This window comes from Emydura macquarii, unplaced genomic scaffold (assembly GCF_026122565.2).
Source record: "Emydura macquarii macquarii isolate MOO-44397 ecotype Brisbane River unplaced genomic scaffold, CSIRO-AGI_Emac_v2 contig_1790, whole genome shotgun sequence".
NCBI classification, from domain to species: Eukaryota; Metazoa; Chordata; order Testudines; family Chelidae; genus Emydura; species Emydura macquarii.
The window spans coordinates 18,104,808-18,129,328 of NW_027131927.1; the positions used below are offsets into that span (position 1 = coordinate 18,104,808).

The 24,521-nt window shown below is 42.6% G+C and overlaps 1 protein-coding gene across 2 annotated transcripts in view; it reads left to right on the forward strand.

Annotated features, from left to right (window-relative positions):
- The window catches only part of GC (GC vitamin D binding protein), a 37,274-nt gene extending 18,285 nt beyond the window's left edge, over nucleotides 1-18,989 (forward strand). Inside the window, exons 5-13 of one of the 2 annotated variants that reach the window (XM_067557011.1) lie at nucleotides 1,514-1,646; nucleotides 4,491-4,585; nucleotides 7,103-7,232; nucleotides 9,570-9,772; nucleotides 10,308-10,440; nucleotides 10,639-10,736; nucleotides 11,361-11,493; nucleotides 16,334-16,418; nucleotides 18,818-18,989. In XM_067557011.1, coding sequence (XP_067413112.1) covers nucleotides 1,514-1,646; nucleotides 4,491-4,585; nucleotides 7,103-7,232; nucleotides 9,570-9,772; nucleotides 10,308-10,440; nucleotides 10,639-10,736; nucleotides 11,361-11,493; nucleotides 16,334-16,387 — 979 coding nt within the window. In that variant the 3' untranslated portion in view covers nucleotides 16,388-16,418; nucleotides 18,818-18,989. Of the gene's footprint in view, nucleotides 1-1,513; nucleotides 1,647-4,490; nucleotides 4,586-7,102; nucleotides 7,233-9,569; nucleotides 9,773-10,307; nucleotides 10,441-10,638; nucleotides 10,737-11,360; nucleotides 11,494-16,333; nucleotides 16,419-18,672; nucleotides 18,755-18,817 lie in introns of those variants that run through there. The other variant, XM_067557012.1, reaches the window with a different exon arrangement.
- Nucleotides 18,990-24,521: the final 5,532 nt, after the last annotated feature.

Below are 24,521 nucleotides of genomic sequence, written 5' to 3' on the forward strand. Positions count from 1 at the left end.
CCTGGGATCTCCTGTGGGACTAACATGGGAACTGAGGGCCAGATTTTCAAAGGCATTTACATACCTAAACCTGCAGATAGGCACCTAATACAAATTATTGAAATGCCTAGCTGAGTCAGGTGCATATCTCCCTTGAAATGAATGGGAGATAGGCACCTAAACTTCTTAGACATTTTTGTAAATTCTGCTAGACACCTATCTGCATATTTAGGCCCTAAAATCTGGCCCTGAATCTCTGTAGAGGTTGATAGTAACATTTCTTTTTAGATGCTTTAGAGGGAAATTTTCAAAGGAATAACAGTGATTTAGTCACGCAACTCCCATTGACTATCAAAAGGAGGTGAGTGTCTAACTCCCTGTGTGTCTTTGCAAATTTCTCCCTAGATACATAAATGTGGAAATTAGGTGTCTGATGTTAACTACCAAGTTTGCCAAATTTGGGCATGAGCCAATGTTTATTGTTAGATTTATGAATACGTTTACTATTATGATTTCTTTCCTTCTTCTTGCACCAGTTGTTTAATAATCTAAGAAAAAGTAACTAAACAACAAGAGAAAGTATCCAACGTGAGTGCCTGTCAGGGAAGCAACTGTCACATGCTCCATGAATAAAAGAGATATCTGTTAACCCTGAAATTTCACCTGTGCAAAACCAGGGAGAATTTGGAGGCTATGTACTATATTTAGGGCCACCTCTGTGTGGCTGTACTACTAGTCTGGGGAAAGGATGCATCGCTGTAACACACAGAAAACAGCAATAATTTGGCAGTAAGTTGTGGGTGGGGCAGTTAGAACTACTGCCAGTGCTTGCTAGCTCACAGTGAACAGGGATGGGCATGACCATAGTCTCCCTGCAAGCATTACACTTTATGTAAACATAATGTCTCCCTCCATATGACTCAAGCACTACAGATTTTCCCCTCTTTCCCCCACTCTGCACTCTGCACATTGATGCGCAGGGCCATAACCTGGTTCTACCTATTCAATTTATCTTTTATTGCTAACCCACCTAATTCACTCCCCAGGGTTGGCAGATGCCAGTCATGACAAAAATGCTGTTTATTAAACCATTTATTAATTTATCTGAAACTAATAAAAGTGCTCCTAAAGCAGCCATCATAATATCTTTTCTACCGTGACAGTTATGAAGACATGCTGACCATACCTACAATTATCCTCAAAGAATTCATATGAATAAACAAACTTGCTGGGATGTTTCTGCCCTGATCTCCATTAGTGCAGCAGTGACTCATTCACATGGGTTTATGCCCATTTTTGTTAACTGGCTCCTATGGGCAGACTGCTATACGTTCAGGACTACCACCATTTAAAAAAAAAATTTAAAATAGCATATGTTGCATTTGCAAAAACCCTGGGACGGGATTCTCAACAGCCTATAAGGGAATCAGAACCCCAACTCCCTTTGAAAGTCATTGACTTTCTTCAGGAAATGGTTTTGAAAATCCCTTTCACAGATAACAAGCCCTCCAGCCAAATACTGCCTTTCTTCTAGGTTTACGTATGAGTATTCCAGTAACTATGGACAAGCCCCGCTGCTGGTATTAGTGGGTTCTATAAAGAGTTACTTATCCATGGTTGGGACTTGTTGCATTTCACCTAGCCCTACTGTGTGCTTCTTGAAAGAGGTAAGTGTGTCCCTCCTTCACTTGCTTCCTGCCAACTTCCACAGCAGTAAAACACTAAAACTTTTTAAAATAAGTTGTCTCTTCTATTGGTTCTTTAATCTTGACACAGTCCCTATCAAAGTGGTGTGGGAAGGGAGGGGAAAATCCAGCATCATGCATCATAAATGTTATCTACTGTATAGAGCAGTGATGAAGTATTACCCTGTTACCTTAGAACATTTCTGCCAAAGGATGTAGAGATTCAGCCCAGGCATCCAATGACTTTTAATCATGATTAAGCTGTGTGAAGCTCACCAGTTTTGCTACTCAATGGAACATTTGCTCTGCATTTGAGCCCCATGGGTTTGTGCTCCTTTAATATCTCTTTAATTGTCAAAGTCAAACCCCAGCACTCCAAATTAAACTCATCCAAAACCATCAAGTTTCACATCATGACCTGGCTAACTCATGAATTTTGATACAAAATCTAACTTTGTCCAAATTCCACTCCATGGGTAGACAAGACAGTTTCACTGTAGACGTTTCATGCAGCTCTCATAGTCTTACCAGCTGCCTGTAAGATTCTGATGCACATGATGAGAATAAGCTCCATACAGGGCTTTGTTGCAGCATACTCAAACAATATCCCTCTTATGCAAACCTCAATCTTGTTACGCTCAGAGTTGTCTAAGAGGAAATGGGTACTGCCACTCGTTTATGCATTTTAATTTGTTTTTAAAGAATAACCACACATAAAAAAGGATGTGGCCATATAGTGCAGTCTTTCTGCAAGAGATCCATTGCTATGGAGTTTCACTGCAACATGCTGCAAAATCCCTAAAAGGAAATGATGAGAACATGCAAAACCATTTCCTTGGTGGAGAGATTGAGCTAGGAAATTAGAGAGGTGGGAGAGAATGTTACAATTCCATTGGTAACAAAAAGGGTTTTTGCTCTCAATCAACCTCCATACGCTGTCTAACTGTGTAGTTCAGGAAGATCACATTTGAAGTCTATAGGCTTATTTGGTTTCCTAGCACCACCATGCACCCGTATTGGAATAGGGTTCACTGCTATGCAGTGGAGCAGGTGCACCAATTCACTTTGCTGTCAGCCTATAGAGAAATTAAGTAAACATAGCAAACATGATTTTCATTTCCTACTAAGTGGCAACTGCTAATCACCACTCCAGTCATTTCCAGCATCCTGGAAAACCATTTTATATGTTAAGAGCCAATTTTGAGGTTTTGAAAAGAGGAAAGGAAACAGAGAGACACCCGAATTGTTGAATTAAAGAGATTCATAAGAGGGGATTTAATGGAAATCCTGAAGTTCATGATTTGGCTGCTCAGTATTATTAGATATTTGGAGAAAAACCCTCAGCTGGTGTAAATTAGCATTGTTTTATGGACCTCGGTAGACCTGTGCCATTCCACATACCAGCTGAGGATCTAGTGCATGATATTTAGCAAGCCAGAAAGAGATTATAAACAATTACATCTGAAACAGGAATATCTCCACAGCTCAAGTGCCAAACAGAAAATAATCTAATATTCATGAGAACAGATAATACCATCTAGCTCTGACATGCCACGCAATGTATTTATTGCAGCCATGTGCAAGCAGATTTACCTAAAGACAAGGCATTCTAGACTTTAGCTAGCAGATGGAGCCATGGCACATGAAGGCATAAGATCCAAGAACATGGGGAGCAGATTCAAAGTCTTTACTCCAGTAGTTCTCAAACTTTAGCAGATAGAGATCAATTTCCCTATTCAAAGGAATTGTTCAAAATTATCTCTTCATGGTGTTCAGATGCTGCTTCATGATGTGTGCAATACAACATTGCCTCACATCAACCTAACTGTGTGGTGTAGACCATGTCCCACTTCTGGCTGCTGGAAGGGAAGACTCAAATCACTGCTCTCTCTGTGCCTGTTGGGTGTTGATCCAGGTTGGAAAATGGATTTCAATGGGTCTGAGGCTACCAGGTTCTCTTGTGTAGAATTCCCTGCCCTGGGTGAAACATGCATGTAAGTAATCTTGGGCACCGCTCCTATAAGAAGCACACTGCAATCTCCAAACCTGAGCCACAAGTTGAGAATCACTGCTGTGAGGTTCTCAACATGGAGATCATGATCTCCCAGCGTGGTGGAAATCACAAATTGGTGAGAGAGGGTTACAACCACCACCCTGTGTTCCTATATTGCTAAATAGGAAAGCAGGCCTGGATAGATGGGAGAAGGTCCTGGTAGGGAAACAGAGGTCCCAGTCTGTAAAGGGTAGAGAATTGCCCCTCTAGAGGATACTGAACTTAAGAGAAAGAAAGTAAGTTTGCAATTCTAAATAAAAGTAAAGAGATTCAGAAGTTAAAAGCCACTTTTAAAAGGGAGTGAATTACTAGGAGGAGAAATTCAAATGGCTGAGAAAACTGCCAAGTTAACATACTCAGGTCTGAATTTCGGACACTCCTCAGGACACAAAAGAATCACCTCTAGAGGGCAACAGTTCACCAGCATTGCAGCCAATAAGAAGAGTATTCATGATAGGAAGAATGGGCTCCAGTGGGAGTACCCCAGGTGACAGGACATCTTACATAGGCCTAAGGACTATATAATTATCTCCTTGATCCATCACAAAACTGAAACTCCACAAGTGATAGTGGACATCTAGGAAAGCTGCATGTCATTTCAGCACTGCTTTTAGAGTTGCTTGGTTCTGAACACCATTGAGGGTTAATGAGGATATTCAGATTCATTTAGGAAAATAAACTGAATAACACGTTAACTGATATGAATGCTCCTGTAGACTTCAAGTAAAGTGGTCAATCTGTGCCTAATGCAGTCCTTCTCCTTTCTGTTCCAGAAATTAGAACGAAAGACTCTATCAATACTCACTCTCATGTCAAACAGAGTTTGTTCCCGCTATGCAGTATATGGGAAGGAAAAATCAAAGTTCAGGTACAAAAGTAATACTATATGTTCAGTTCATTAATGCAGATCAGAAGTGAAGGTGTTTCATATTGGAATTTCTTATGCTTCCTGATAACTGTAAATTTGTCATAAAATTCAGCAGGATTTGAAAAATATATAAGTGCACTGCTGTATTCCATGGAAAAGTACTGTATTTGGTAGAGATACAAAGCAAGCAGTCTAATCTATTACCATGCTTTTGTAGCATGTCAGAGCTGTGAAATCCTTGTTTAGATGGGCTCTCATTCAACCTAAGATGACTTCAACTAAAATGGCTAGAGAGCTTTCTTGTGTATGGGTGGTGGAGTCTCACATCCAGTTAGGATGATCAAGAAGCATATACTGTTTTTAGTCTGTAGAGATGAACGGAGTACATTGTGCTTTGTAGTGGAATTGTAAATAGGGAGGGTGTTGTTTGTGGACTGAACACAGAGAGAAAGATATTAATGTTATGGGTTCTTGACTAGTGCCGGAAAGTGGGATAATGTAAGATCACAAGAGTGTGTCAGGGATAAAGGAGGTAAGTGCTCAGGAATACTCTTGCTTTCAGAGTTAAATTTGGGTATGGAGCCATGTCTCTGGATTTCCCAATTCCAGCTATTGAGGCCAACTTAAATTAATGTGCTGTTTTCAGAGCTGCTGAGCACCCATATGGAATCACAAGTGCTCAGAACTTCTGAAAATCAAGACCACTTATTTAAGTGCTTACACAGGGAGAGAGGTTCCCAAATTTAGGCATCCATGGTTGAAAATGTTGGTCTTTTTCTTTCCCAACTGCAGTGTTTTAATGAGATTCTTTTTGTTTAAGGTATGCATATTTCAAACCATTAGTCTGTCTTTACAGAGAGCCAAAGGATGACTTTTCTACTCACTTGTAACTCAGTTGTTGCTCAGGCATCATTTCCAGTGACTTCACTGGGAGCTTGCCTGAGTAGAACAATACACTAAGTAAGGAGGAACTGGCCCAAAGATTCTTGTTTATGTAGGCATTTTAAGCGTTTCAGTCTTCCAGTTCATTATGGTACACTCCCTATTAGAGCACCCATTTCCAACAGGACATAATGTTACAGGTAGCCTCATCTCTAGCCCCTTCTGCAGGCCATCCCCATGTGCATGGGTCTTCCCTGGTCTGGCCCTCCAGCCAAGTCTCATAAGAATTCAAAGCTCAATCCCCTTCCAGGGTACTCAAAGTCCCAACATTCACAAAAGCTCCTGAGCTCAACTCACAGTTCTTCCTGGACTTCTCTTCAGTTCTCTATTCCTTATAGGCCTCTGCCACAGAAGCCTTCCCTGCAGGTCTCTTCTATTCTTGGTCCCTTTCCAGGTCACCCAGCCCAGGATGGTATCCCTGGATACCTGGTCCCTTGTTCCTAGGGTCTGCCGCAGTAGTTAATTCTATTCCTGTGCCTCGGTTCTTCAGCCACAGACAACACCAAACTGGTAGGCCTTCCCCCACAGACAAATACTACTTCCCCTACAATATCTTCCACATCAAGTTCTCTCAGCCTAGATAAGGCCCACCAAGTGTCAAATATAGGCCACAGGTTGCCAGGCAATGAAAACCTTCTCCACACTGATACCTGTTACCAGCTCATGCACCCCAACCCATGACCCACGGCAGACCCAGACCACAGGAAGTCCCACCTCAAGGGGTATGACAGACAGCAGCTTCATGGCACCTGGTTGGCTCCCCACTCTACATAAACCCAATGGGCGTTCTAGGAAGTGTCCAGGCAATAATGCAGAGCACTAGCTGGCTGTCGTGACCACCCTGCATTCTCTGTTCCTGAGCACCCAGGATTGATCTCAGCACTGACTGGGACTTTGACCCCTGCTCGGACTCTGGAATACCCACATGGACCTTGATACCTGGGGTATTATTGGCTCTCGGCCTGACCCCCAATCTGTGTCTAGCTCTGCCCTTTGGCCTGACTCTCCACCTGACTCTTGACCCTGATACTCACTCTGAACCCCAGCGGTTTTTCTAGCTTCTGAGTTCCTGCCACTAATCCCACCTGCCTTCATCCAGGATCCTGATAGCCTGCTTATCAGGCCAAGTTGCCTGATGGATCACCACCTAACTCAGGCCAGGAAGCAATCAGTCATTCACCCCACTCTTGTGGGGTATGTCTCTAACTGAGGTTTTTCCCCTGCTCTATCAAGGTGATGGGGAAACACCATCACACTGCTCTTCTATTTTTAGTCCATATTCCAAAAAGCCATAAAATGCATGCAGGTCATCTTAGTAAGCTAAAGTATTGGCAATAAAAGAGTTTGTTGCCCTTCTCTGCTCATGGTTTAACATTCAGTAAAGAATATACAGTATTAGTTTTTTCAGACCTTCTGCAGCGTTACCGGTACTTAGCATGAAACAAGCAAATCTCTTTAAGTGACTCATGCTCGAAATCTATGGCACTTATCCTACAAGTATCAATGGACAGGACTTAAGAATGGCAGGCTGACTTTGGAATACCTAACTCCCTATTGCATTTTGTGACTGTCTAGCACCTTAGCCATGTTAGCTCAGAAGATACCATCTGCCTCGTTTGAGGACATTTCCCCACTAGCTGACGACTCTGCTGAGGTGTTTTCCAAATGCTGTGGTTCCATGGCTGAAGACTGCATGCAGAAGGAGGTAGGAATCCTAGAATTCGAGACAAAACAGACCTCTTAGGTCATCCAGCACAGTGGCTCTTCACTTCGTTGAGCCCACAAATTCAAAAATGGCCCAAAAATCATGCCACAAAAGCTTGTGGGATTTGGATCAAAGGGAGAAGCAGTGAGCAGGTTTTGGGTACTTTGAGGAATAGTTGGGGATACTGTCAGGTGCTGAGGAGTGGGTGTGGGGTGGTGTGGCTGGCAAGGGCCTGGTGCTGAGTGGGAGTTTGGGAGGCTAGGAACTGAGGCTGGGTTGAGGGAATGGTGGGCCACTGCTGAGGCTGTTTCCCTTCTCTTCTCCCACCTCTGCCTGCTTAGTGCTCACTTCAGTGAGTGCTGCATCCAAAGGGTGGGAGGCTGGCTCCACAGCCTCTTGAAGCACCACATCCCCTACCCCTGAACTAGGTACTCTAGGAGAGTGGGCGGTGGGGAAGGCAGAGAACTCTGTGGCGACTGGGTTGGGAGGTGGAAGTGGAGTAAATGGAGCTTTTCTCCCCTCCATCCCTGATGCGTCACCCAAGTGAGGGTCACCCACTGTGGACTGAGAAACACTGACTGAGTCTGGCCTCCTTGCTGGTGCAGGATTTTACCACATTGTGCACCTGTGGTCGTGCTTTGGTGCAGTTTTGTTTAAAATGTCTCAAGCAGTTGAACTTCCACAACCACTTCCCTTAGAAAAAGCTTAGGAGAAAGCCAGAGTTTTGGAAGAATTTGACTATCCAGTGGGAATTAGACACCTAACACCTTTAACAATTGGGCCCAAAGTGCACAAGCTTCTTAAGTGTTATTTCATTCTTCAAAGGAGCTTGTTTTGTTCTGCTGCTTATTCCCTCTGGATTTCCTTTTCCTTAGTTTCAGATGATTGTTTTAATTAAAAATACATCTTTGAAATGGGATCTCTAGTGAGGGGCATGAGTGATTCCACTCGATTTCCCACTTTGTGTATTTATTTTTATATTTGTAACTGAGTTTTCCGATCACCAGCTAATTTATTGGCATAATAATCACTTATGCTGCTAATTGTTTTCCCTATTTCTTTATTTACTCTTCTTCATGGAAGAATAAGTTAGAGGATGGATTTTTCTATTTGATGGGTGCTCATCACACTGCTGTGGAGTTTGAATTTGAAAACTCTCTTTTATTCTGTTTCTATATTGACTCGCCTATTAGTGTCCTTTCTAGTCAATAATGTCTCTGTGCGGGAAATGTCTTCCTAATTTCAGGCCTTGGGATTTATGTCCTAAAACTTGGGGATTAATGTCAGTTCTACAATTTTATCCTAGACAGTCAAGTTTTGAATAATATTCTTATTCTGATTAGGCCAAGGTTTTCTACAGTGACAAGTCATCTGGGGTCTCTCAATTTTGGGGTGCCCAGCATGAGACACTTAAAGGGGTCTCTCCATTTCACAGAGTGAGTGCCCAGTATTTTCTAAAAAAGTCACCTATATGCTAGTCTATGTCGGGCACCATATATGAAATGGAGGCAACATAAGTCGCTAGTTACTATGGAGGGTCTTGGCCGCAATGTCTAAACCTCTTCTGAAATCTACTCCGCTTTTACAGTAATGCCTTATGACAGGAAGATCCACATGTGCAAACAAGTTTGGCTTTGGCTGATTATTGTTAAGAGGATAGGAGCTCTAAGTATTTGAAAACTGATATGTGACCCTGAGCATTGCACCGAACCCTGCATTCTAAGTCCACTACCAAAGATCACCATCTGACTTTTTGATGTTTGGGATACCTAGGAAAGGTGAAGACTGTTTTCAGAGGCTTCAAAAGCCAAAGTCATGCCTTTTGGGTATCTTAACCATCAGGAATTGGTTCTGATATTGTAATCCTTCTACCATGCCTGTGTTGCATTGTTTGACATATTGTCATTTTGAGACAGTCTGGGTTCTGGAGTTTGACAGTACAGAGGTACATTTCACTCTAGCTTGCGCTATTCACTTAAGGTCCTATGAGCTCACTTGTTGTTTTTCTCACCCTGAATTCCAGAAACTGGATCCAAAGCCCATGCAGTAACTGGAAATGTTGTTGTTCCAAACACAACAGACTTACTATTAATAATAGATAAGACAATGGAGGAATGAGCACAGGGCTGGGAGCAAATCCTTTCACCTTTCTGTTTCAGTTTCCCCATCTGTAAACAGGGATGATAATTACCCATATGCCTCCTAGGGGTGTAGTGGGAATTCAGTAGTCAGAGTCTGTAGTTAATGTCTGCACATGCTTAGAACATGTAAAACATTGTAAAAATGCCAGTTATCACTACACTTCAACCCTTAAACTCATTGCTGTCTTCTTTATAGTTATCAGAACTCACCACAAAAATCTGCACTAAACTATCGTCCAAGGATGAAAGATTTGCTGATTGTTGCAAAGGAAAAAATCTCATGGAAAACTATTTGTGCATCTATTCACTGCAACCTGCTAAATCCCCTCAACTGCCAGAAATCCAAAGACCCACAAACGAACAGATGTGTCATGATGATGGGAACCATCACGTAGATCAGTACGTGGTCTCATTGCTCTCCTTCCCCTGGGCCAGACAAAAGAGTGGTTATTGGCTGTCGGGGCAGAGTCTCAGTTTCATTGCCTTTGGTTTATGATTATTCATATCACTTGTATGTCACTAGCATCGAGAGGTCCTACTTGGGACAGGGCCCCATCATGCTAGGTGCTACATAACCATAATAAAAGACTGTCCCTGCCCCAAAGAGCTAACAATCTAAATAGACATGACAGACAAAGGGTGTGGGGGAAAGGAAATTTTAAAGACACAGGCCCAGATCCTCAAAGGTAGTTAGGCACTTAACTCAATGAGAGTTAGAAAAATAACAATACTGGGAGGAGGTGTCAGGAAATGTTAATAATAGGTGACACTACCAGCTTATAACCGCTTGTAATACACTTGGAGAAATTCGTATTTCTGTAGTTGTAAACTAGCATCCCTATTGTTTGTCAGAATGCTGGAATGAGGGATCCAGTTCAATCCTATGAAGGACACATAATCTATAGGGTACCATGTTTTTCTTGTCCTATTGCAGATACACATTTGAGATAGTGCGAAGGTACACCAACATCCCAGAGGTTTTCCTAAGTAAGCTGTATGATGCTGCCAATAACGTTATCAACGGATGCTGTAGTGCTGTGGATTCCATAGCTTGTCTCACTAGCAAGGTAACAAGTGTAATATTTTTCTCTCACACGTTTGGATGCCCTCTGACTTGCTCTTAAATTTCTCCTTCTCCTAAAATCTTTCCCAAACACACACAGAGCTTGTACGCACCAGCCACAGCTAGTGGATGAGTACAATGTACTGTGACAGACAAGGGGATTTCTTTATTATAGAAATATTCCTTTCTTTCTGCACTGCAGAGGCCACAGCTGAGGGAAGAGATGTTCAAATTCCTAGCAAAGGCCAGTGAGCTATGTAGAGAATATACCGATCTGACGTTCCTTGAATTCAAGCAGAGGTGAGAATTAAATTCTACATGTTCCTGATCCTGTAAACTCTTCTACTTCTGCCATTTGCTCCTAAAGCTTCTCCTCCATTCTTGACTAATAGGGCATGGCCTAAAATATGTCATGAATATTCCTATGCTTTTTTAAGCAACTTCATTTCAGTTGTTTCTTTGCCCCTTTTAAGTTCATTTTTTACAAATATTCTAGTGACTGGCAGGAGTGTTTTGGGAAACACAGAAATGTGAAGTGAATAGTGAAGGATATTCACAGAAAGCAAATATATTTTGACCAGAAACCTCGCTGAGAATTATGCTACTCAAATCACAGTATAGAACTATCTGATGTGACCTGTGTCTAGTCAACAGTGCTCAGAATTAAGGGGTGTGTAAATTACCTGTGGCCCAGACAAGATTTCCCTTGAGAGGGAACAGCTTTAGTTTTGAGGCTGGGCTCCTAGCAGCTGAGATTGCTGGTGGGTGCAATGAATCAGGCCTATAGAGTGTGGTCCTGCGCACCTTAGAATCAGTGAGTGTTTTACCATTGATGTACATGGATTAAACAGATCAGTGTAATTTTTAATGTTTATTCTGTCACTAAAATGTCTTTAAAATCTGACCTGTGTCACCACATTGCAGACTAAAAGAAAGCTTCAGCAAGACTATGCCTTCTGCAACCCCAGCGTTGCTTACAGAGCTGGTGGAGCAGAGAGCTAATTTTGCCTCCACATGCTGTATTGTGAATGCACCTCCAGTGTACTGTGGCTTGAAGGTAAAGTGCCCATCTTTCTCTGCTCTCTTCAGTGATGCTCAGTGGATATTTATTCAGTTGTCATCTGTCATGTGACCCCTCCTGCAGCTGCTGCAACTTTGCAATTAGGGCCAAATCCTGCAAATCAACACACAGCCCAAATAGTCAGCTTTTATATTCACAAGGGATCCCTGATGAGGCCGTGAAGGAGGGAATCCTCCCTGCCTCCTAAGGTCATGGAGTCCCTAAGTTTCAGTAACTGATTCCATCACTGCTCTGGGAGGGCAGTGACCATTGGATGCAGGTACCAGTGGGTTCTCTGGCCCTGCATCCTCTCCTTCCCAGCCCTACCCCATCTCTTCCTGTCTGAGAGTGCAACAAGAGCTCCTACAGAACTGGCATCCCTGAATGTCACCCCCAAATTCCTTCCAAGGGCACTACCTCCACCCTTAAGGGAAAAGCCAGACTCCTCCTGGACACCAAGCAGGGTATACCTGGAGGAAAAGTTCCACTATCCTTTGATCGGGTGCACCACACACTCCCCTTCTGCTGCCCATACTCCACCTCACTCCATACCCATTGGAGAGCAGAACTGCAGCGTTAACATGGCCCAGTGGGCACGATGGGGCTGAGCTTCGCCCCTGTACAGGGGTCTAAGGGAAAGACTTCTCCTTGTATCTTCTCCCCACATTGTAGACTTGTTTTGCCTGGGCACAATGTAGCCTGCTTTTCAGGATACCCACTGAATGTCTGATTTCAGTACCAGAGCAAGGCTTGGGTGGGTTAGGGTGAAGGAACTGCTTCAGCTATATCGGAGAATAAAACATGGTGATGGTATCCTTTAAGTGGTGCGCAGGGCTGGTTTCCAGACAGCACCCAGCAGTGATCACCTTGGGTGAGTAAGACTTCTTGACTCAATGGCTACACTTAATGCTTCTTATTTGCCTGGCAAGTAGCCGGTAGCTCCACAAACTGGCCATTTTTATGAATGACCTGGAAGAAAACATAAAATCATCACTGATGAAGTTTGCAGGTGACCAAAAAATGTTGGGGAGTGTTAAATAATTAAAAGGGCAGGTCACTGATTCAGAGCTATCTGGATCACAAGCAAACAATATGCATTTTAATATGGCTAAATGTAAATGTATATATCTGGGAACAAAGAATATAGGTCAGGCTTACAGGATGGGGGTGGGGAGGGCTCTGTCCTGGGAATCAATGACTCAGAAAAAGATTTGAGGGTCGCAGTGGATAATCAATTGAACATGAGCTCCCAGTCTGATGCGGTGGCCAAAAGCGCTAATGTGATACTAGGATATTTAAACAGGGCAATCTTGATGAGGAGTGGAGAGGTTGTTTTACCTCTGTGTTTGGCACTGGTGTGACCTCTGCTGGAATATCGTGTTCAGTTCTGGTGCCCACAGTTCAAGAAGGATGTTGATAAACTAGAGAGGGCTCAGAGAAGAGTCATGAGAATGATTAAATGATTGGAAAACCTGCCTTATAGCGATAGACTCAAGCAACTCAATCTATTTAACTTAGCAAAGAGAAGGTTATGGGTTGACTTAATTACTGTCTGTAAGTACTTACATGGGGAACAAATAGTTAATAACAAGCTCTTCAGTCTAGCAGAGAAACGTGTAACATGAACCAATGGCTGTTTGCTGAAGCTAGACAAATGCAGACTGGAAATAAGGTGTACATTTTTAGCAGTGAGAGTAATTAACCACTGTAACGATCTACCAAGCGTCATCTTGGATTCTTCATCACTGACAATTTTAAAATCAAGGCTGGATGTTTTTCTAAACAATATACTCTAGGAATTATTTTGAGGAAGTTCTATGGCCTTTGTTATACAGAAGGTCAGCTGGATGATCATAAATGATTAGGGTTGGAAGGGACCTCGTGAGGTCATCTAATCCAAACCCCTGCTCAAAGCAGGACCAATCCCTACTAAATCAGGACCAACATCAACAATGATCACAACGGTCCCTTCTGACCTTACAATCTATGAAACTGTGGGACTGCATTACGTTTTACCTGGGTTAGGAAAAAATTGAGTGTGTCAATTCTTGGCTCAAAGCTTGACGGTTTCATTGTTACAAATATAGGGACAAACCCTGAGGCCAATATTCTGTTTTTATTGCCTTTCAATAAGAGTTTACCTGTGTAAAAACTGAGTAAAGACACCTGGATTTGGCCCTTAACAATTCAAACATAAGCAAAGAGAAATTATTTAAGAGGTTGCTCATCACACATATTCTGTAAGGCCCTGATTCTGCAACTGGCTCCATGGGGGGAGTTCCCTGAGCTCATATGGTTCCCCACTGAAGTCCCTGGGGCTCCACACAGATGAAAAGGGTCTGTCCTCACATAGCAAGTTACAGGATCAGGGCCTGGGGTTGGAAGCGGTGAGTGGTCAGAAACTTGCCTTTGCACAGTTGGGAGATAGCTTGTCAGATAACGTCCTTCATCTGCCCAAACACACCACAGCAAAGCTTGGTTTATATCTTGAACTCTTGCATCCAGAAACACCAGAACAGCCAGCTAATTTGGGAACTCTATCTATTTGTCTGTCTGTTTATTTGCCTAACAGAATTCTAGCTGGTAATAATTTGTCCACCTTTAGTGACATTACAATAACCAAATATTATATTCCTTAGGTTCAGCCTATTGTTCCTTTTGAGACCATTGTGACAAGCCATTACAGCTCAGTCTATAGAGCTGATTATAAAGTCATTTTGGTTGGTCGTTTTTCCATGTGTGCATCCTTGTGTACCTCTCCTGGAGTTATCCTTCCTGTGATCACTTTCTTGTGTCTTTGATTAGTAGAAAGTTGCCAACCAATTTCCCTTTTATTCCCTACTTCATACTGCTAAAAAGTTACTGTTCCCTCCTCTTTTTTTTTTTTTTTTTTTTTGTCATCTTAGCAACCATTTAAAATGGTATGGGTAGTTATGAGTATCCAGTCCAACAGGAGGACTTCCATAGTGCTTTCAATTGGTATCGGAAATCTACACACGAAACACAGGCCTAAGTTACCCTCCATTGGTTGAGCTGGCTGTTGTTTTTTTAATAGGATGATTTTCCCTGGTACATCTGACTTTTAAACTCATAAAGACCCAAAGACTATGGCTAGCTTAGGGGGTGACTTTTAAAATATAACATTGCTTGTTATGAGCAAGAGCACAGGCTTTATTTTAGGATCTAGTGTGGTTGGGTTTGTTTTTGTTATATAGTAGTGTTCCTAAATCTTCCTGCATTCTGAGAGAGTACTTTGCTTCGCCTGCCAGCTCTTTCCCTTATTACTTTTGTGGCCAAACTATGGCCTAGTAAGTAATGATTTAAGTAATCTGCCCTGAACATAGAGCACCAGGGAGCTGTGCTGTCCCATTAGCACACCAACCAGTGAATTGCCACTGAGCATCACGATTCATTTCCTGGTTCCCTCCCTGAGCTCAGGTGGAAGGGGGCAGACAGGGAAGTAATCTGTGAGTGATCAATACCAGTAGGAAATTATTTCCCTTCTGCATCTGCTGAGCAGCTCAGGTCAGGCAGATTCAACTCTCTGTCTGCATTTGTTCGCATGCTTAGGAAGGGGGTAGAAAAGCTGTTCTCCCCACTGTATCACAGCCTGTGCAGTGATGTAAGGGACCTTACCCCCCTTTGCTGGCATGTGAGGCAAGCAATGGTGCTACTTTATATTCCTCATGGGGCCAAAGCCTGTAACAAAACTCGCATTTGATTGCACCCTTCTTCTGTATTTTTTCATCTTTTCATTATCCTTATCTGCTATCTCTATTGAGTCTGCAGAGAGATTTCCATCAGACCTCAGTTCTGGTGGCCTCTCTGGCGAATGGTTAGCTTCCTCAGAGGATCCCAATCACTGGCAAAGTCTCCAGGCCCCCTTGTTTATGAAGCAGTGTTCTGCGAAGCATAGTTAGCTGAGTTAGATTGTAAACTCTTTGGTGCTTGGCCTCATCTCTTTTGTGTTTTGTGTAGCCCGGTTGCACTCTTCTGATGCTTTATAATAACAATAGAAGCTTACTCAGAATTAAACCATTCTCCACATTGTCAGTCTGTTTTGTGTAGGATTTCCTGTTAAGGATATGCAGTATTAAAATCACTTCTAATAAATATAAGCCTGCACTTCTAATAGCTGTAGCCATCCATCTTCTTTGTTACATGCTCTGTAGGTGGATAATTGCCTCTGATGCATTTATACTTCCCCAGTGAGCTCAGGATGCAAACTAACACTGTGGTTGATTTTCTGGTAGTGAGCCTCCCAATGAATGACAGAGACAGCTTGTATATTTCTCTTTCCAAAACAGTCCGTCAAAAACCACAAGTGGAGTTGATGAGTATTTGCTCCTTTTGCACATCAATTACTGCCACACCAGGATGATGAAGCTCTGGGTAATTAAAGGCTTGCAAATTTTAGTTTGTATGTAACATCTTATTTATTATGGGGAACTGCAATACAGAAAGATGAAACTAACACACAAGAAGTTGACCTTGGTTTTCTTGAGCTCCAGTCCAGCTCCTTGACCACAAGGTCAACCTTCTTCCATTACTAGAATAGAAGGTCACTAGGCAGGCAGATCATCCATCATGTTCATAGAGCATGAAACTGCTCAACCTCCCAGAGGCACTACTTACTTCCCTCAAAATAGAGCTTAAATGGGGGTTATGTGACATACAGGGCCAGCGCTGGGCCTCTACACAGAGGCAAATTTCATCCAGAGTCTAATGTGAAATTCCACCAGAACCAGGGCTCTGCTTCCAAGATTCCTTTTTTTTTTTTTTTTTGGTTTTTAAATAGGCTACAGAATAATAATGGACTCTTTTGCCTCATTTTCAGATTAATACTGAAGTTGGACACACATGTGACCACGATTCCTGCATGTTAATCTAGGTGTGGAAATACAAACGAAAAAGCTCCTAAGGTAGGTGGCAAACCTGATATGGGTTTTGTATGCAGGCAGTTTCCAGTGTGTGATTGAATTGTAAATGCTTTGTGTGACAAGGACAGGGCGACAGAAGACAGAAACTGCACACAGCGATTTGTCAGGTCTTTACACAGACTGGAAGAATGAGAGAACACAGTAAATAAATGACTTGCCTTAGAACGGGCGTTCAGTGCAATTAGTATAATTTTAGATCAGCTTTTAGGCTTAGTAGTTACAGCTTAAGAGATTAAAAAATGCATGAACTCTGAATGCACGTTATGTGATTCAGTATGTAACACCAGGGAATCAGCCCTGTCCCATCCCCCACCAATGCCAAAGGCCCCAGGCAGCTAAACTGGAGCACTTGGGTCGAGCCAGGGGAGTGGCATTTGAGAGTGGGAGCATGGTTCTGCCTCTCCTTCAGCACTGGTGAGCTTCCACATTGGTGAACAGCAATATATTTGCCCTGTGCGCCTGGGAGCTCAGGGAAGCATTGTGTATGGGGAAGGACAGTCACAATAGTACAATACAGTACTTCATTTGGGTTTGTCTTCACTGCAAAAGTTATAAATTGTGTGTTGCATGTAACTCAAGTCCTATCCATATACAAATCCCCTCCACTTGAATGTGGTGGTGCATTTTACTTGAGTTGGATAGCCCAAGAGGGCATATAAGCTGAAACTCAAGTGAGCGCAACTTGTCAGCTGCTAGTATGACCACTCCATAGTGTAGACATAGGCAAGCAACCCTGGAGAGCTGCTGTTCCTCCAATGCTTTCCCATAATAACTTTTGTATGACCAGAAAGGCCAGAGAAGTTCTCTCACAATTCACTGGGAGAGAGTTCATAGAGTGGCTCAGTTTACTGTAGTGCTAAGAACCCTGGGATGTGCCCTCAGAAGTCTTCGTACCTCACATCAGTGAATATAATACCACTATGGATGCAGCAAGTCAAGTGTTATTTCACAGTGTGGCCACCCTCACTCGAACTAGGCTAACTCAAGAGCAGAAACTCGAGTGTACATAACTCAAGCGAAGCCTGCCATGAAGACATACCAAGGGTAATGCTAAAGAGGAAGCTGACATATGGAACCAGATCCTCAGCTGGTGTAAATCACTGTAGTTCCATTTAATTCAATAGGCTCTACCAATTTACAGCAGCTGAGGAGTAACCATTGTTGTTTTGTCACAATCCTGACTTGAATCAAGATCTTTGCTGACTTCACCAAACGGTTTTTTTTTTTTACAGGCCTGTATTATTTTTAAGAGTTAGTGCTTATGTTCTGAAAGGGAGATAACATAAGCAATGCTCTTGGGTCATATTGTTCCTTGTACAAACACAGAAAAAACAATTCCGATTTTTTTTTCTTTTCCTCATTTTGCTGACAGATTGCAGAGTTTGAAAGGAAGCATTTTTAGTCAAGAATCGTCTGATCAATCGACTGATTGAGTTACATTATTAGAACGTAGTCATTTTCTCCAACATGCAATTTCATTGACTGAGGTAGAAAAAAAGGAAAGAAACAACAGTTAGTCTTTGTTCCAGTCACTGTTTTACTTGGGATGGGCCCAAACTTTTCCCCTGATCCTAACACACCCAAACTTTGGGAAAGTTTGTACCCTATACAAACATCATGGCTCAGCTCAGTTTCTGCCTTGTAATTATTTTGATATTTTGTTTAGTTCGATTTATAAGATAAATTGAAAAAAAACTAACAGCAGAAAGAATTGCTAACCTGCTTTGATCCTGGTTTAGAAGCTAGACTTAAACCAGATTTAAAAACAATGATTCCATGTTTAGCACCTTTACTGATCATTACTAGTCTTTGTTCAATCTTTCATCCAAAGGTCTCAAAGCCTTTGTAACCAAAGAGGAGGAGGAGGAGTATAGTTTTACCAAAGAGGATAAAGAGGGACAGAGACGTTAAGTCATGTGCCCAAAGTTGCAGAGCAGAACAACTGGGAAAAGAAGCTAACTTTCTCTACCCATGAGGGTAACAGTTTTTGAAATGAGAGGAAAAAATATCCCACTCTCCATTGTTAATAAATCAACCTTCAAAACTGTCAGCTTACATTTCAGGCTGGGATTCTCAAAGGGGCCAATGGGAGTTAGAAACCCAACTCTTGGGATTTGGTGCCTAACTCACTGATCCCTTTGACTATTCCCCCCCTTCATGCAATGTTTAATGGGCCTTTTACAGAACTGAGCAAAGCATAGTTGATACGTGGATATCCTTTTTACACTTTATCCAGCAAACTGTCTCAGGAAGTTTCCTCCAGCCCTACAACTCTGCAGACTTGGCTAAGCACTAGTGAGAAACAGAACACTGAAGGAATTCCTTTGGATTACTCATTTCTGTAAGCAGCATAACCTTTGGTAATTGTTTCATCTTTGTAGGCACAAAGAAAATACAACGATAAAAAGGAAGAATGATCCTCCTTTTATTGTGATGCATGAAGACCTCTGCTTTTCCTCAGTCACAGGAATCAGCCTCACTGCTTCTTGTCTATTCCTATAGCAATGTGACTAGTGTGTATTGCAACCACAATAAAGGCTTCAATAGCACCTCCTTACAGGTGATCATTTTAAAACAGTGGCTCTCAACATTTCCAGACTATGGTACCCCTTTCAGCAGTCTGATTTGTCTTGCGTACCCCCAACTTACACCTCACTGAACTACTTGCTTACAAAATCAGACATAAAAATACAAAAGTGTCACAGCACACTGTTACTGAAAAATTGCTTACTCTCTCATTTTTACCATATAATTATAAAATAAATCAATTGGAATATAAATATTGTACTTACATTTCAGTGTATAATATATAGAACCATGTAAACAAATCATTGTCTGTATGAAATTTTAGTTTGTACTGACTTTGCTAGCACTTTTTATGAAACCTGTTTTACAACTAGGAAAATATCTAAATGAGTTGATGTACCCCCTGGAAGACCTCGGCGTACTCCCAGCAGTACGCATACCCCTGAGTGAGAACCACTGTTTTAACATAGTGGTATGTTTAAATGCAAAAGTCCATACTTGGAAACACCAAGATGACTTCTCTTTTCAGTGAGATTGGTGAGATTCCCTTGGACCAGATCCCAGCAGCTGTAAATCAGATATCTGACTTCATGAGAGATCGGCTCCTGATCTGATCCAACTGAGGACAGAAGTTCTCTTCCCAGTTTCCATTCCAGCTCCCACCAGAGCTTTTCTCATGGCAAACCCATTCTATATTTTAACAACTGAAGGGAAAACAGAGCACAACTATGGTCCATTTTTCCACGTCGGGGTGTTTGGTTGGAAGATTATCAGCGGGGTGGGAATCTGAATAAGCCTAGGCCTAGAGGCCAGTTGAGAGGGCCAGGGTTTGCCTGGGACTATTGTGTACTCCTGGAGCTAAGGGGGAGCAAAGAGAACTATGCACAGATCCTAATGAGAGGCTGTAGAGGACCCCGAGAAGCAGGAATGTGGCGTGCCCTAATGATGTGGGAGATGGAGAAATATTGATAGGGAGGAAGAAGTACTGATAGGCCTGAGTGTGAGGCCAGTGGACACTGGTACTCCGGAAGGTATGGGACTAAATGTGACTTAACCAGAGGCAAAGTCATTAAAGCAGTCCAGAAGGCATTTGTGGCTGGGTGGAGTCATGAAAGACAAGGGGAAACTGAGGCAATCATGCTGCAGTTACCCCACACACACACTAGACTGTGAGGTGGCGCTTGATGTCAGTGAGATTTGTAACAGGGAACTATTGGTAGCTGAACTTCTTTTGCACAAACTATTTGTCAGATAATGGCAAATAACAAACAAACTACAAATTGCTCATGGATAAAGGACAAATTCATTGGATATTTTACTCCCCACAAATCATTCAACCAGATGTAGCCACAAGTCTATCTGCAGAGAATGGGCATAAATATAGGTGTGGGTCTGCCAAATTTTGTGAGCAACAGCAGAGCTCCAGCCCAAACTTCTCAAGTTTGCCTACCCATGTCCTCTGGTCATCACTTAAACATTTCCTCATTCATTAAAACAAACTTAGGGCCAAAGTCTCAAGAGCCTACTTAAAATTTGCAAGGTCAGGGAGTGTGCATGTACAGTTTCAGGGGAAAAATTGCAAATGAAATCTGGTCCTTGAAACTATCCAGAATAATTCACCGGATCTCCAACAGATGGCACTTATGCTTTAAGAAAGAGGAAAAGCCACACTGGAAAAATGAGGAGCTATTAATGGAAACTTATGTCTCCATACAGTTACCAAACTGAGTGGGTTGCAATTATCTTATCTACTTCACAGTTAAGGCCATTAGTAGGTATGGTTTGCTCAGAGCACATAAATTACATGGACATCCTAGAAGTTATATGTTATCCTTAGCAGTCCTCTCTTGGGATCTTGTATATGAAAGCAGGTGTGTGGACATCTTTGATGCTTTATATGGAATATGAGCCATATAATGGTACCCGCCCAATTTAAGAGGACTCCACAGACTCAAGAACTGACCATGGCACTGTCCAAACCAGGGCTCAAGTCCCCAAGAAGTGTTGTGAGCATCACCAGAAGATGAAAGGAAGACGCAGGCAGTGTTTTGAAACGTAAAACGTTATCAACAGTCAATAGTTTAAAATAGAGCTTTTTCCCAAATCTGCCCCAACATTATTTACATATTTAGAGGTAGGGCCTATTTAAAGTCCCCACCCAGAACTGGTTGACTATCAAATGACCCCCTTGAAAGGAAAGGTCAGCCCTCAAGTTAGCCCAGGATAGAATTCATGGTGAGCCATAAGGGGCTGCGGTGTATTTTAAACTTTGACTTGTCCCTCTCCAACTGCTTAGTTGATGCTGTGCATTTCTCACTGCTGGCATTCAGAGCCACAGCTGTTCAATGGTTCTGAGCGGGAATCCCTGGGAAAGACTTTTGTTAGCTCTAAAATGACTAACACTGGGAGGTGCTGCTGGCCAGGTATTCACCGGATTGCTCCAATCACATAGCCCTGAGAAGGGCTTTTATTAATGGAAATGGAGATGATGTGTTTACAGTGCCCCTCTCCAGGACATTATCACAAGATAATAGGATTTCCCGACCAAAGGGGATCAGATAAGTTTGCATAAACAAAAAGGCCAGATCATCAGCTGGTGTAAGTTAAGATAGCTCCACTGACTGCTTTGGCCACTGTGGGTGGTTAGCATCCCTGAACATCAAGTCACATATTTAGGTGCCTACCAAAGCTTGAAAAAGTTGGCCATAATATGTTATCAATTTATCCAAGAGCAGTGAAGATACAGCGGTATCTACCCATCAGTCCTGAATAAGGGCATATAATGGAAATCCTGTAGTACCATGAGTGCAGCGCATGGCTTGATTTTTATGCTGACACAGGAAAAATCAGGCAAGATATGGGAGTGACAGATAAACTTGTGAGAACACTGAGAAACATGAAGAATGGCCCCAAGGAATGGCCTTAACTTAGTATTGACTTGAAGGAGGGCACTCACATGCTTAAAGTTACAAACATCCTTAAACACTCGCTGGATCCAGGCTTTCACCCCACAATCTCTGACTGTTACTGGGCAGTGTTGTCTCATTAGGAAGGGCATCGCAAAAGTCAAGAAACTGTTAAGTAAAAATACTGAAAAACCCCATAATTCAGCTCTGTCCTGCTTACATTTAAAATGAAGGGATTTTTTTTTTAAGTTTTGAGAATGCAGGGCTATAATAGGAGCCAGAGCACATTAACCCAGCAGAAGAAAGCCGTGGTCCAGCAGACTACAAAGGCAGCAATCTGGTAAATGACCTGATCAGCAGCCCCTTCCTATATAACCAATTTTTAGAGCTAACAGAAGCCTTTCCAATGGGTTGCCCTTCAGCTTCTACCCCTTCCACCCTCCACCCCCATTTTCATGTCTTCTTGAAGGCTTTTTAAAATGTGCTGTCCCTTTCCAAAACTGCCTGTTAATTTGAAAAGCACTAGTGCTACCAATCAGTGTCCGTTCTGTTCACTAGATTTCCATTTGGCAGGGGAATGAAACGGCACTTTGCATTCAGCAGCGGATTCCATGTCCACAATTGACCTTCACACAAAGGACAGGCAGGTTATTAGAGGCTAAGGGAGAGATCTAGCCATCTTTCTAAAAACTATTTACTTTGCATGCAAGTGATGTAGTTGGCTTTTATGACAACCTGAAGAGTGCAGGTGTGCCTTTCCCATGCTCTCCCCTGCTAGACAACTGCTCCACTATTGGTTCAACCACTAGATAAGGAAACTCCAGCCGCGATAACTAATAACACCAAGATAGATAAGGGCGGTCACTTAACTAAACTTATTCGTTCCAACAGTAATGCCCCTATCCCACAGTCCTCCTGTTAGTTTTGTAATATCTTTGATTTGTCCAGTGGATGGCAGTAGATTTCTTCTGTTCGCACTGTCGCTTTACTGCTGATCCATGTGCATGTGATTTTCACTAAGCAATGGGATAAGCATTTTACTCTGAGAAAGTTAAATACTAATCCAACCTGAGTCTGCACTCACCAGCATTTGGGCAAATGTATTATGTAAGGAGATATTTTCTAAAGCAGGGGCCAAAACATGAGCTCATTCTGAACACCTGAGATTTTGGGGCAATTCAAAGTCCAGAACCAGGGTTTTGTGGCTTGAGCCCATTGCTAATGTTTTTCTCAAAGAAAAAATCTTTGTGTATGATGAACACAGAGTCAAATGTCCCTTAGATTATCAGCCATTGTGGTGCCTGGGTTGAAATGTGTGGTGGGAAATTAGTTAATTATGATGGATTTACCAACTCATTAAACGCTAGGTTACAATCCAGAATACTTCCCTTTATTAAAACCTGTACCCAACAATATGCCTGCACCTTACATTTGTAAATGCAGTGAGGAAACAGGCCCTATGTAGCCCCTGCTCTCAGACACACCCTTATAAGTTACAAAATAGAGTACTACCATAGCCTACAACAATAGCCCAAACCCTGTAGTAAGCATTAGTCGGTGAGCCTGTGCTGTAGAGCAGCTTTTAAAAGGGGAGTTGGCTCCTTGCCTGTAGTGACTGCAGGAGGATGGGCAGAACCAGAGCTCCTCAAGTGTTTGTGGTGTCTTGCTTGCTAAAGTCTGACTTGCCAGAGGGTATATGCTAGAGGTGAGTGAACTCAGAGAAGGTTGGAGTCAGGTGTGTTAACAATCAAGTTCAGGTAATCCAGTCCTAAAAATCTTTCTCCTCTTCATGCTCTGAAGGTGAGGGTGGAGGCCAGCAGCAAAATGTGATGACATGTGCATTGCAGCTTGAGAAATTGCCAGTAGTCCCCCTCCTGGCATTTGCCTGTACTGCACACATCTGGCGACAGATGTTCCTGCCCCATCCATCATCAGTACACATGCTTGAGTTATTAAATTATACTCTATTGTCCAACAGCCACGCAGGTACTTCATGACCAATGAGAATGCTTTATAGATCTTCTTCTTTCATATGCACAACATGTCGATCTCTAAGTTATTCAGCCATCTAACTGCCGCATCATCAAGTGTGACAAGGTGTTGCAGTCCACCCTCCAATCTTCTAACTGAGCTCTCTGCCACCACGTTTGATTGATTGCCTGGCTGCCCTGCAATCACACGGTGAAAACTGGGCTAAGCCAAATTTCTTCATGGCGCTAACCATGCTGGCCGTTCCTGTCAGCAACCTGTTAAGCCTAGTCCAGCACCTGCATCCCAGGTTGCAAACAAGTGGGTGTAAATTAGGGCTTCTGAAGTTCGTCAGCATGCTTGCCTCTCTGTCTCAGAGTGTCTGCACTCTGCTAGGACATAGCTGTGGTCCCTGATGTGCCCTTGTTCATTGAGATTGGCATTGGAGTGGCAGTGCTGGACTTCAGTGGCCACTGAAAAAGGAATGTGGTGAAATCAGTATGACAGGTCAGCAGGACTTCAGGTGTAAGTGTTTTCTTCTGGCATTGGGCAGATCTTCTTGTAGGAAGTGTGAGTTGCTTATTTGCCCCTCTTAAAATCAGTGTCAGAGTTGTGGGCAGCTGGTTGGTTGAATCCATTATAGCCCTCCAGGCAGTTTTAAGGGTGATGGTGTCTTGTCAAAGTT